Below are 13,922 nucleotides of genomic sequence, written 5' to 3' on the forward strand. Positions count from 1 at the left end.
TCCAGATACTGAACTTTATATGTAACTGCCAACTCTTTTTTATACTTTTGCTGATTTTTAGCTTGTATTAGTCTGACATCAAAACCTACTTAGACAATGATACTTCTCGGCATACTAGAACCTAATATGAATAATTTTGATTTAGAAGAGACCATCGAAAAGTACTTTAGAAATATTAAACCAAGGTATTTAATTAGCCTCTTTTCTAAGGGAAAATGAAAATCTGCAAGCTCACACTACGTAGGCACCTCTGCCTCACATTAATAACAAAGACTGTGGTCACATTAAGTATTCATTTGGAACAATAATGTTAATTTCTAAAAATGACATAGGAAGGAGGGAAAAAAACATCAGCTAGTCACCAAGAAATCAAAACATTTCACATCTCTTTCACCTTCTATTTTTATTATGTAATTTGAAATATTTCCAAAAATCAAAATAAGTAACTCCATACTCTTGGTTATTTTAGCTTTCACTTTTTGTTAGTATGATTAATCCAGAGATTACTATCAATTATTTACTCTACTACAAACTATTTTAAAATAAACAACTGCTTTATATCTTATATGATAAAAATCAGCTTGAAAGATCTGAAAAATCTACATAACAGTTTAAAAGGCTTTTCAAATTACTTCTTTTATAAGATTGACAGTCTTAAAAAAATTCACCTTTAAGGTGTATTTATAAATTGTTTTATTCACTGCAAGAACCAAGCTAAGCCAAAATAGAAAAACTGAATAAAAACCAATTCTATTCTGAAGTATTAGGCACAATTCATTGTCATTACTAGCTTTAAAACGTGAATGCAGTTTTAAGAACCATTGGAACGTTAAATGATTTTACATACCAATATGGTGCTGTCGTGTCGGAGAAGTAACATTTCTAATACAAGGAGTAAGCTGAGACTCTGCTCTTTCATGCGATGAATCTCGTGATCTGTCACTTGACCTTCGTCTGTCTCTTGATCTCTCATGGCCCCCACTAGCACCATGTAGACTCATTTTGGTGTGGTCAACTCCTCCTTTAGCAACACGTGAGGGAGTACTGATAAATTAAAAGAGAAAATTAACCATAAAAGCAAAACATAAGATCGAAAAAAGCTTTTAAAAAAATATGATTAAAATAAAATCCCTAGTTATTATTATTATTATTATGGATTCAACTGAGATGCTTTAAATAGATATTTTAGAATTGAAGAGTTCCATGCTTAGGATTTATTTATAATCTAACATGTCACCTGACTAAAAGAAGCCAAGCCAAAACCCAACCCACTTAGCATCAACACATATCTCATTTCTTCTAGTAAAATTTTACTTTAAATATGGTACAAAGAAAATCTAGTAGGTTAAAATGAGTAAAAGACCCACTCTACAGAGATTAGATCTTCACAAAGGTCAGCTGAAATAATCCATAGCTAAAACTAAATTGTACAGATTTTTAACGAAGTTACTAGTCATATAAGACCAACAAAGTCACCAGGCAAGTCCTCTAAGAAATATGCTCCAAGAAATATTAATCTGGGTGGGCCATGGTGGCTCAGCAGGCAAGAATGCTTGCCTGCCATGCCAGAGGACCTGGGTTCGTTTCCCAGTGCCTGCCCATGAAAAAAAAAAAAAAAAAGAAATATTAATCTTTGTTTTGTGCCATCTTGAAGTCTTGCATGCTTTATTTTTTAGACAAGTTTAATAGGCTATCTTCTATTATTCATACAGGATTGCTTATCCTGAAGCCTTGCTATTTCCCCAAGAAGAACTCTGATTATGCTTTAGAAGTTTCATATAAATAAAAATATTCATATTAAATATTAATATAGAGGGAGGTGACACAGGCTGCAATATATTCAGTCAAGTTACCATTCTGTATAATTAGTAATAACTTTCTCTTTCAAGGTATTTGCCGCAGGAAGCTTAGTCTGTCCTTAATATTTCAGAAGTACAGGTTTGAACTGTCAGAACCTTGGCAAAACCTTAACATTTCAAAATTAGAAAATACCTTTAGGAGCAAGTCTATATTATTGAATTAGGACAAATTTACCCTCATAAGGGAAAACGAGTACAGTCAGTCATCTTTAAAAATGCCCCAACTACTGCTTCTCAATATACAAAAGACTAAAATTACATATGGTTTACCATACAGTAAATCTCATCTCTGTCCCCTTAAATTCCCCTAATTTCATTCACAAGGAGGGGATTTTTAAAAAGGATTTAAAGAGCACTTTACAAAACAATCAGCTTTCTTCTTTGAAATATTCAGGATCTTAAATGTTATGCATACTTTTCTTTCTTTTATTAAAATTGACACTGGCTTCAAAATGTGTGGAACTGGGGGACAAAATAACCCATTCAAAACCATTTTAGAAATCGTCTTTTGGCAGAATAGCAAGTATCCAAGTTAAAAACAAGAGGGTCGACTTCCGGGTCAAGATGGTGGCTTAACAACGTGCATGTTTTAGTTCGTCCTCCAGAACAACTACTAAATAACCAGAAACAGTACAGAACAGCTCCTGGGGCCACTTCAGGGTCCAGACACACAGCGTACCCAAGTCTGGACCAGCTGGACTGGCTGCGAGCACCCCCCAGAACCGTGAGTTCCCAAAGCTGTGGCAGCCAGCACCCCTCCCCAATAGGCCACTTCCCAGAGGGGAAAGGAAAGGACTTTACCAGCAGCAGGGAATGGGCACAATCAAACGCCAACTGTGGAACTAATTAACAAATTCTGACTACTAAAAATAGGCCCCCAGCTTAGGTGAACCGGATCAATTCCGAGGTTGCTCGTATTTACCCGGGTGCCAAGGGGGCAGGACTGACAGAAAAGGGGAAAAAAAAAAAAGAAGGAAACATAGGTTTTTGTGGCTGTGTATCTACAAAGGCTTGACTGCCTCTGGATACAGCGGCAGGACTTTTCAGGCTGCAACTGCCCCAGGCATAGGCAGAAGTGAGCTCTTCTGGGGGCTTGACTGGAGCCTGTGCCTTCCCTGGGGGAGGGGTGAAGCCCAAGTCAGGTGGAATCCCTCCATCAAGGAATTCAGACCCCAGGGCTTGGTAATTTGAAGACATTAAAACCAGCCTACAACCTCTCCTCTGTCTCCACCACACGCCCAGCAGGGAGCATCTGCCAAAGTTAAAGGTACCACATCATCTTATGCTGGTGGGACCTGCAGTCAGACAAGCAGGACCTGCAATCAGACAAGCGCCACACACGGGGCAGGATAAGAAAAACAGAGTCCAGAGACTTCACAGGAAAGTCTTTCAACCTGCTGGGTCTCACCCTCAAGGAAGCCCGATGCAGGTGACTCTTTCCTCCTCATAGGAGGCCAGTCTGGTCTGGGAAAATCTGGCTGGAGTATATAATATCTAAGTAGACCCTCCTAAGTGTGTGTGTGTGTGGGGGGAAGGCACCACACAAGCAGGGCAAGAAACAAGAAAACAAGAACTGAAAAATTCTCCTCTGTTAAACAAAACTTAAGCTAAAGGTCCAGATAAAGCTGAACGGAATGTCAAAGAACAGATAGACAACAAATTCATCCAGCAAGAAAACCCTAGATAAAAGAAGTGAAAGCAATCTCCAGGATAAACTAATTAAGGTAATTAAATGCCTAGATGCCAGCAAAAAACAACAAATCACACTAGGAAAATTGAAGATATAGCCCAGTCAAAGGAACAAACCAATAATTCAAATGACAAACAGGAGCTGAAACAATTAATTCAGAATGTACAAACAGACATGGAAAACCTCATCAAAAACCAAATCAATGAATTGAGGGAGGATATAAAGATGGCAAGGAATGAACAAAAAGAAGAAACTGAAAGTCTGAAAAAACAAATCACAGAACTTATGGGAATGAAAGACACAGTAGAAAAGATGAAAAAAAAAAAAATGGAAACCTACAACGGTAGATTTCGAGAGACAGAACATAGGATTTCTGAACTGGAGGATGGAACATCTGAAATCCAGCAAGAAAAAGAAATATATAGGGAAAAAAATGGAAAAATATGAGCAGGGACTCAGGGAATTGAAAGACAATATGAAGCGCACGAATATACGTGTTGTGGGTGTCCCAGAAGGAGACGGGAAGGGAAAAGGAGGAGAAAAACTAATGGAGGAAATTATCACTGAAAATTTCCCAACTGTTATGAAAGACTTAAAATTAGAGATCCAAGAAGTGCAGCGTACCCCAAAGAGAATAGATCCAAATAGACATACTCCAAGACATTTAATAATCAGAATGTCAGAGGTCAAAGAGAAAGAGAGGATCTTGAAAGCAGCAAGAGAAAAGCAATCCATCACATACAAGGGAAGCCCAATAAGACTATGTGCAGATCTCTCAGCAGAAACCATGGAGGCGAGAAGACAGTGGGATGATATATTTAAATTATTAAAAGAGAAAAACTGCCAACTAAGAATTCTATATCCAGCAAAATTGCTCTTCAAAAATGAGGGAGAAATTAAAACATTTTCAGACAAGAAATCACTGAGGGAATTTGTGACCAAGAGACCAGCTCTGCAAGAAATACTAAAGGGAACACTAGAGACAGATACAAAGACAGAAGAGAGAGGTGTGGAGAAGAGTGTAGAAAGGAAGACTATGAGTAAAGGTAAAAAGAAGAAAATTAGATATGACATATAAAATCCAGAAGGCAAAATAGTAGAAGAAAGTACTACCCATGCAGTAATAACACTGAATGTTAATGGATTAAACTCTCCAATCAAAAGACATAGTCTGGCAGAATGGATTAAAAAACAAGACCCACCTATATGCTGTCTCTACTCAAAGGACATGAGGCCAAGGACACAAATGGACATTTACACACCAATGTTTATAGCAGCATTATTAACAATTACCAAGAGATGGAAACAGCCAAAATGTCCATCAACAGACAGCTGACTAAACAAGCTGTGACATTTACATAAGATGGAATATTATGCAGCTGTAAGACAGAATAAAGTTATGAAGTATGTAACAACATGGATGGACCTTAAGAACATTATGCTGAGTGTGATTAGCCAGAAATAAAAGGACAAATACTGTATGGTCTCACTGATATGAACTGACATTAGTGAATAAACTTGGAATATTTCCTTGGTAACAGAGACCATCAGGAGATAGAAATAGGGTGAGATATTGGGTAATTGGAGCTGAAGGGATACAGGCTGTGCAACAGGACTGAATATAAAAACTCAGAAATGGACAGCACAATACTACCTAACTGTAATGTAATTATGTTAAAACACTGAATGAAGCTGCATGTGAGATGATAGAGGGAGGAGGGCTGGGGACATAAATGAAATCAGAAAGAAAGATAGATGGTAAAGATTGAGATGGTATAATCTAGGAATGCCTAAGTGTATAATAATAGTGAAATGTACAATGCACAAATTTAAAACTGTTTTTGCATGAGGAAGAACAAAGGAATGCCATTATTGCAGGGTGCTGAAAATAGATGATAATTAATACTTTAAAATGTCACCTTATGTGTGAGACTAAAGCAAAAAATGTTTATTTGTTACAAAATTTATAATTTGACTAGAGCATTTCCTAATATAACTCATGTAGATAGTTTGATTGAATGTCATAAATACTTGAAATCTCAGGTAGGACATGAGATTTTGTTGGTTTGTCCAGAGTGATACCCTGATGAATCCCAGAGTGATCTGATCAGTGACCGGAAAAGTTATTTCCAAGCCCCCTTCGGGGAATGGTGAGAGTGGAAGAAATACAACTTCCCCAAGTTGAATTCTTGCTATTCTCACAAGCAGTGTGGACAACCAAAGCTATAGGCTGAGCCCCCAGTCTTGGGGTTTATTCATATGAAACTTAACCCCACAAAGGATAGGTCAAGTCTACTTAAAATTTAGGCCTAAGAGTCACCCCCAAGAGAGCCTCTTTTGTTGCTCAGATGTGGCCTCTCTCTCCAGCCAACATGACGAGCAGTCTCACCACTCTCCCCCTCTCTGCGTGGGACATGACTCCCAGGGGTGTGGACCTTCCTGGCAACGTGGGACAGAGAAACTGGAATGAGCTGAGACTCAGCATCAAGGGACTGAGAAAAACCCTAGAATGAGCTGAGAATTAACATCAAGGGATTGAGAGAACCTTCTCGACCAAAGGGGGAAAAGTGAAATGAGACAAAGTGTCAATGGCTGAGAGATTCCAAACAGAGTTGGGAGGTTACCCTGGAGGTTATTCTTATGCATTAAGTAGATATCACCTTGTTGTTCAAGATGTGGAGGAGAGGCTGGAGGGAACTGCCTGAAAATGTAGAGCTGTGTTCCAGTAGCCATGTTTCTTGATGATGATTGAACAATGAAATAGCTTTCACAATGAGACTCTGTGAATGTGAAAACCTTATGCCTGATGCTCCTTTTAGCTACTATATCAACAGAAGAGTAGAACATATGAAAAAACAAATAATAGGGGGAACAAATGTTAAAATAAATTTTGTTTGAAATGCCAGTGGTAAATGAAAGCGAGGGGTAAGGGGTATGGTATGTATAATCTTTTTTTTCTCTGTTATCATTTTATTTCTTTTTCTGTCCTTTTTTATTTATTTTTCTAAATCGATGCAAATGTTCTAAGAAATGATAAATATGCAACTATGTGATGATATTAAGAATTACTGATTGTATATATAGAATGGAATGATATCTTAATGTTTTGTATGTTAATTTTTTTAATTAATAAAAAAAGGTACAAACAAAAAAAACAAGAGGGTCACTTTATTGTTCTGTTATCTTTCCAAAATTAATTTTTTTGTTTGTTTGTTCCCTTCAACATAAACCTCAGTCACCACTCCTGAGTGAAGATGGATAGAGGCTCTGGTCCCCACACCTCCAGTTCTCAGTAGCTGCCTTTTTATTGCTGTAGCAAGGCTTGAAAAAAAAATGTGTGTCAACGAGGACTTCCCCAAAATGGCCTTTGTAGATAATTCCACAATATATTTTCTATCTTTTTCAATATGGGAGATATAAAAAGGAAAAGACTGGGATTCTGTTAGAGTCAGAAGCCTTGTCAGTATCTGAGCCATCATCTGACTGCTTACTGTAAAAAGGAAATTGAACTGGGGAGGCACTTGAGGTGATACCATGATACCATTACAATTCTGACATTTAAATTCTTTCTGTAGTTTACTGATCCGGTTGGTTTTTATCTTGCTTCCAGACAGATTTTTCACTTTCTCTAGTTTCAATGTAGTCTTTAGACTGGGTCTAAGACTTGCATCTACCACATGATTCCAAGTTTTTGTTTAATCCTGCTGGCAGCTTCTTCCATCTTTTCACGAGCCACACACAGGCATTACAGGTATCTTCTGAATGAGTCTCATGCAACCTAAAAGAGCTTTGAAAGTTCTTTTCATAGTATTTATTGAGAGTGAATTGAGAACTGGAGGACTTAGCCCTGCAAATACAGCAGTCCTCTATACTTCGGTAATTCCATGGCTTGTGCAAAACCAAACACGTCTTCTTCTGAGCAACAGTCTTCCAAAAGCAGCCATTCCACACACAACAACACTCCCGAGGTGCGGAGTGCATGCCAGGCCAACCCCCTTCTTATTGCTCATTCCTCCATAACTAACATTTCAAGAAAAAAAAAAAAAGCAGTATTTTGAAATGCAAAATTAAAATGCTACTTTCCAATTTTAAAAACTTAATTTAGCTCATAGGTGAGGTTTTATAAATTTCGTAATGTCTTTAAAGGTCATATAATTCAACTCAGTCTTTATAGATGAGAAAAAGGTCAATTGACTTTGGAGTTTGTAGTAATATTAGACATCACCCAGATATAAATATTATTCAAATATCCCTTCAATTTCTTTTATTGTTGTGTGAGAGCAATGGAAGAAAACCAGAATTGAAATGCTTAAAAAACAGGTGTAGGGGTGGTGCAAAGGTAGCTCAGTGGTAGAATTCTTGCCTACAATGTGGGAGACCCGGGTTTGATTAGCATGACCCCTGTGCAAGGATGACACGCAAATTCGTGAAGCGTTCCATATTTTATAAAGGGAAGAAAAAAAACAAAAACAAAAACTGAGGTGTGGGGCAAAATAACTGTTTTCCCCACAAACAAAATAAGTTTGCATGCTAACCTTAATTCACTTTGAGAACTCTTTTTAAAACCACTATGATAAAAAAATTGTGGGGCAAAGCTTGTCTTTGAAAACTGTACTGATTATGTAAATAAAGTTACAGACTTTAAAAAATTTATAAACATCTTATGTAGGATAACTTTGCCCATTAGAGAATGCTGATTAATGAAAATATTCCAGTTAATATAATTCATCTACACAATTATTAAGTTACATGCACTATGTACACAATGCATGCTAAATGACAATGAAAAGAGAAGCTTTCTCAAGGAGCTCATGATCAAAATGTAGCAGGGTAAGACACCAACATGTAAATTTTTAAATAATTCAAGAGTTATCCCAAATTTCAAATATAAAACTACTAAATATATCCCTAATATAGAACTATTACATGACTGAGTAATAACAAATGTTTTAGGATCTCTGGGGAAGATGGCATCACTATAGATTGTTACACTAGGCCCTGACAGGTAAGATATCAATAGTCAGAATATACTGCAGGTAGGAAAACTGACAGGAACAAAATCAGTTTTTTGTTCTTAAGGCAATTTGGAAATTTACCATCTTAGCATATTCTATGACTAATGGTTTAAAAATATTAAAGTTTTTTTTTAAATCACTCCTTTAATAAGTTAACTGCTTGACATTCTGAAAATTATTTAACATTTTAGAGCCTTAGTTCCCTCATCTGTAAAATGCAGATTACATTTACTTTCTAGGGTTAATATGAAAATTAAATTAAATATAATAAGTAAACTGATTGGCAATGTATCTGGTAGAAAAGAATCACCCACTAAATGATAGTTTATTTAGTTATGACGAGGATGTTAAAGTTCAAAGTTACATGATCTGCTTAGGGTCATGCAGTATTTAGCCACAATGTTAATCATTCCTGAGCCACCTCTATAACATTATACTGTTTTTTTCCAACAAAACCACATAACTAAAATTTAATCTTCTTGATGGTTCACAAAGCAGTTTTAAGTCCTGCAGTGTTTCACAGTTATCTCCTTTGCTGGCTTATTAGTTATAACAATTTTTTGCTGTTATTTTAATAGCTATTTCACTATGAAAATCAGTAATTACCTCACTGTAATATAGACTCCAAGAACAAAAGAAAAGGCTAACTTTGTTTTTATCCTGAAAGTTACTTCTAGGTAAATAAAATCAAGCTATCAGCCTATACTGGTCATTTGCCACTCATAAAACTAAAGAGGAAAAAAAAATCAAAATTAAAAATTAAAAAAACCTCTACTCCCATCTTCTTTCTGGTCAGGAAAAATCACAGTAGGTTTGAATCCTTTTAACAATCTTTTTTTTTCAAATACAGCAAATCAAAAGACCCTATTGCACTTATATTAAAAACCTTAGAGGGTGGGCAATGGTGGCTCAGTGGCAGAGTTCTTGCCTGCCATGCTCGAGACATGGGTTTGATTCCTGGAGCCTGCCCATGCCAAAAAACAAAACGAAACAAAAAAAAACCTTAGAGTAAGAAAGCTGAAATTTCTGGCTCATTTCCTAAAACAGGAAAAAGAAGAAACTCTATACTAACAGAACAAAGATGGTGTAGAGGAAAAATAACTCTTCAAATTATTCTGGTTCCAAGTTTTAATCATTTTCAATTAAAGGAAAGTACATTTTAAAAATGTTAATCTAACTAGCAATCTAATGAACAAGATACAAACACAATTACAATCAAGGCAAATGCATGTTAAATGTTCAATTGAGTAAGGGCCAAGCAGACCAATTTATTGAAAAAGAGTTTCTACCAGACATCTCTGCAGCTGAAAAATTAGATACTACTAAAAATTCTGCTAAAATATTAGCTTCATTTCTAAACTGCTTAGATTTTAAATAAATACAAATAGTGTCATAATATACTTCCATCTTTTTATTCCCAAATAGAATGTACCCTGAATTACATCTTCAAAATAAGATGTCATGGAAGATTAATTATGTCCTACTCTATATAATTAAATAATTTTAGATCAGGGAAGCAAAAACAATATGTGCAAAGGAAAATGAGGAAAGCAAGTTCAGAAGGAACATCTCTGCTTTAGGCTTTGTTTAAAAGAAATTAAGAGCTATGAATTAAGAACAGATGAGGAGATATTTCAGCCCCAATGTCTGCTTCCAGCCAAGATGAGGTAGCAAGCACTGAACTTATTCTTCTGCCTGAAACAAGCAAAAAAAGGGACAAAATATATGAAACAGTGGTTTACAAGGCACAGTATATCTGGCAACAAAGAATAGTGATCCCTGAAGGACAAAAAATACATGAGGTAAGCTCAACAAATGCCCCAGACACTACTTTGAGAGTTTCCAGAGGAAACATAGGAAGGAAGAATTCAAGTAAGCCTGACAGACTCTGAGTTAAGGAAATGGAGCTGAGAGGGATACTACGTAGATAGAGTTTCTAGGAAAAGTACTAGAGAGGAAAGAGCAGCAAGAGAGAAAACCTCAAGATCTTCAGAGTCTTTCTCAATAACTGGGCTGAGTACCAAACAGCACATACAGGTGAGAAAACTACGCCAGTCTGGAGTAAAAAAAAAAAAAAAACACAACTGAAAGAATTAGACGAAGCAGCCACCACACTCTTACAGGGACAGAAATACTTCCTGTTTCCATTAGTCAAAGTGGAAAACTTTAAAATTCATACGGTATTGGGCAAAGAACACTAGGGCTCTTGCCTCTACAGTGTAAAATAATCATACCTAGACTGAGCAATGCTCCAGTCCCACCCACCAAATAAATTTTCAAAGCAAGACCTGAAAGGATCAAACTGTTTCCAAATAAATTAACCAAATTCCAAAACAAAGCTCAAGAATATTTATAGGAATACAAAATTATCTAGCACCTAAACAAGATAAAATTCACAATACATGACATCTAATAAAAACTACCAGGTATGCAAAGAAGCAGGAAAATATAACCCACAATGAAGAGAAAAAACTGAAATTGACACAGATGTTAGAAATAAAAACAAAGACATTAAAACAGTTAATTATAACTGTATTCCTTCAAAAAGTTTTGTAGAAAAACAGAATATAAAAAAAGATGCAAATCAGATTTCCAGAGATGAAAATGATATTTGAGGTGAAAAATACACTGAATTGAATTAATAATAGATTAGATGTTACAGAAGAAAATATTAGTGGATTTGAAGGTACCAATAGGAAATATCCAAAATCAAACAAACAGAAAAATAAATAAATAAACAGAATGCAAGTGGACTGTGGTTCAACTTTAAGCACCCTAATAATATAGGTGGAAATGAAATCTATGAAGGAATGAGGATGGGAGAGAGAAAAAAACATTTGAAGAAATAATGTCTCAAAATTTTCCAAAGCTGATGAAAACTAAAAAAAACACAGATTCAAGATACACAACTTCAAAGTCAAATAAAAAATGAAACTATCAACCTAGAATTCTACATTCTTCAAAAATACACTTCAAAAACAAAACCAAAACACTCTTTCAAGCACAAAAAAACAAAATAATTCATCATGAGACCTGCAATGCAAGAAAAATTAAAGGAAGTCCATCATACAGAAGAAAAATAATGTCAGATGAAAATATACATCTATACTAAAGGAATGAAGAACCTCAGAAAATCGATTACTGTTTTCCAACTATACCATAAATGGATACTATATCATTTGAATGTAGCTAGTGACAAGTTAGAGGTGTATACTATAAACAGTAAATCAAACACCATAATAAGAAAACAAAGAATCATAGTTAATAAGCCAACAAAGCAGATAAAAGGGCTCATGGAAAAGATTCAATTAATCCAAAACAAATTAAAAAAAAAATAGTGTGTGTGTGTGAAACAAAGAACAAATGGGACTAACAAAAAACAGGAAGTTGAGAAGACTTAAATTTAACCATATCAATAATCATATTAAATGTAAATGGTCTAAGTACCCCAACTAAAAGGCAGAGATTATCAGACTGGATATAAAAGCTAAACTCAACGAGAAGCTGCCTACAAGAAACACTTTAAATATAGATGTACAAAGAGACTAAAAGTAAAAGAAGATGCACCATTTTAACATTAATCAAAAGAAAGCAGGCAAGACTATATTAATATGAAAGCAGATTTCAAAGAAAAGAATATTATCAAGGATAAAGAAGGTCATTTCATAAGGATACTGGGGTTAATTCATCAAGCACACAAAACAATCTCTAAGATGCATATAACTAATAACAGAACTTCAAGATATGTGAAGTAAAACTGATAACACTATAAGGAAAACTAGACAAATCCACAATTATAGTAAGAGATTTCACTAACCCTTCTTGCAATATTTGCTAGAGCAAGCTGAAAGAAAATCAGTAAGGATGAAGAAGATTTGAATAACACTACTGAATAATCAATTTGCCCTAATCGACATTTATAGAACACTTAACCCAACAACAGTTCAGTGCTCATTCTTTTCATGTGCACACAGGGCATTTACCAAAACAGACCATTCTCTGGGCAACAGAAAAAGTCTCAATGAATTTTATAAAATACAATCATACAAAGTGCAATCTCTTGGTATAATAGATTTAAATTAAGGTTCTATAACAGAGAGATGTCTGGAAAATCTCCAAATGGTGGAAATTAATTATACATTCCAAATAACCATAACCAAAGTAGATATCAAAAGGGAAATTAGAGAGAATTTTGAAATAAATGAAAATTAAAGAGAACTATATAAAAATTTGTGGGATGGGGCAGGCCACAGTGGCTCAGCAGACAGACTTCTCGCCTGCCATGCCAGAGACCCAGATTCAATTCCTGGTGCCTACCTATGTAAAAAAAAAAAAAAAGGAGAAAAAAATTTGTGGGAGGAATGAGAACAGCAGTTGGAGGAAATTGTAGCATTGAATGCATATATTAGAAAATAAAAAATACCTAATAAAAATGACCTCAGCTTCCAACTTAGAAAATTAAAAAATGAGACAGTTAAGCCCAAAAAAATTAAAAGAAAAGAAACAATAAAGAATGGAAATCAATAGAAAACAGGAAAACAATAGAAAAAAGCAATGAAAACAAAAGCTAGTTCTCTGATAAGATCAATAAAACTCATAAACCTCTAGCCAGATTGGGAAAAGAGTCAAGAAAACACAAATTACCAAAATCAGAGATGAGTGAGTTGGCATAACTATGAAGCCTACAGATATTAAAAGAATATAGGAATATTATAAAAACCTTATGCCAATAAATTCAACAACACAGAAAAACTAGACAGATCCCTTGAAGGACACTCACTACCAAAGCACACTCAAAAGAAATAAATAAGCTAAATAACACTAACTCTATTAAAGAAATCAAATTTGTAGTTTAAAACTTTCCTTCCAAGGAGACTCCAGGCACAGATGCTTTCACTAATAAATTCTATAAAGGAAGAAATTTAATCAATCTTACACAAACTCTTCCAAAAAACTAAGGAAAAGAAAATAAATCCTAATTCATACCCTGAAGCTGGTATTACCAGATACCAAAAGCAGGCAAAGACATTATAAGAAACTAAAAATCTAGATTCCTCAAAAAACAAAACTGTAATAAATCAAACCCAGCAATATATAAAATGGATAATACATCATGAACTAATGGTTAACCCAAACATGCAAGACAGGTTGAGTATTCCAAAAATTAATGTAGAAAAACGGACTTTCCAAAAGATGAAAGAATAGTGAATTGTAGGGCTCACTTCTCTTCCAAAAACAGCTAGTGGACAGGCAGAAACTCTAGAAAAACTGTTCTGGGGCTCCAAAGACAGAGAGTACTGCAGAGCATCCAGAGAAGAGCAGGAAGAAAAGCCTATGAGACTGAGGTGAAAAACCTGA

At 35.2% G+C, this 13,922-nt stretch overlaps 1 protein-coding gene and 1 pseudogene across 13 annotated transcripts in view; one reads left to right on the forward strand and one right to left on the reverse strand.

Moving 5' to 3' along the window:
• The window catches only part of BTBD10 (BTB domain containing 10), a 169,361-nt gene that overhangs the window by 49,549 nt on the left and 105,890 nt on the right, over window positions 1-13,922 (reverse strand). For all 13 annotated transcript variants that reach the window (XM_077114053.1, XM_077114047.1, XM_077114041.1 and 10 more), the window contains one exon: window positions 848-1,044. In XM_077114053.1, the coding sequence (XP_076970168.1) occupies window positions 848-1,001 (154 nt within the window). In that variant the 5' untranslated portion in view covers window positions 1,002-1,044. The remainder of the gene's footprint in view (window positions 1-847; window positions 1,045-13,922) is intronic.
• On the forward strand, window positions 7,936-7,995 carry LOC143645399 (U6 spliceosomal RNA; annotated as a pseudogene).

Source organism: Tamandua tetradactyla, chromosome 8 (assembly GCF_023851605.1).
Source record: "Tamandua tetradactyla isolate mTamTet1 chromosome 8, mTamTet1.pri, whole genome shotgun sequence".
Lineage (NCBI taxonomy): Eukaryota > Metazoa > Chordata > Mammalia > Pilosa > Myrmecophagidae > Tamandua > Tamandua tetradactyla.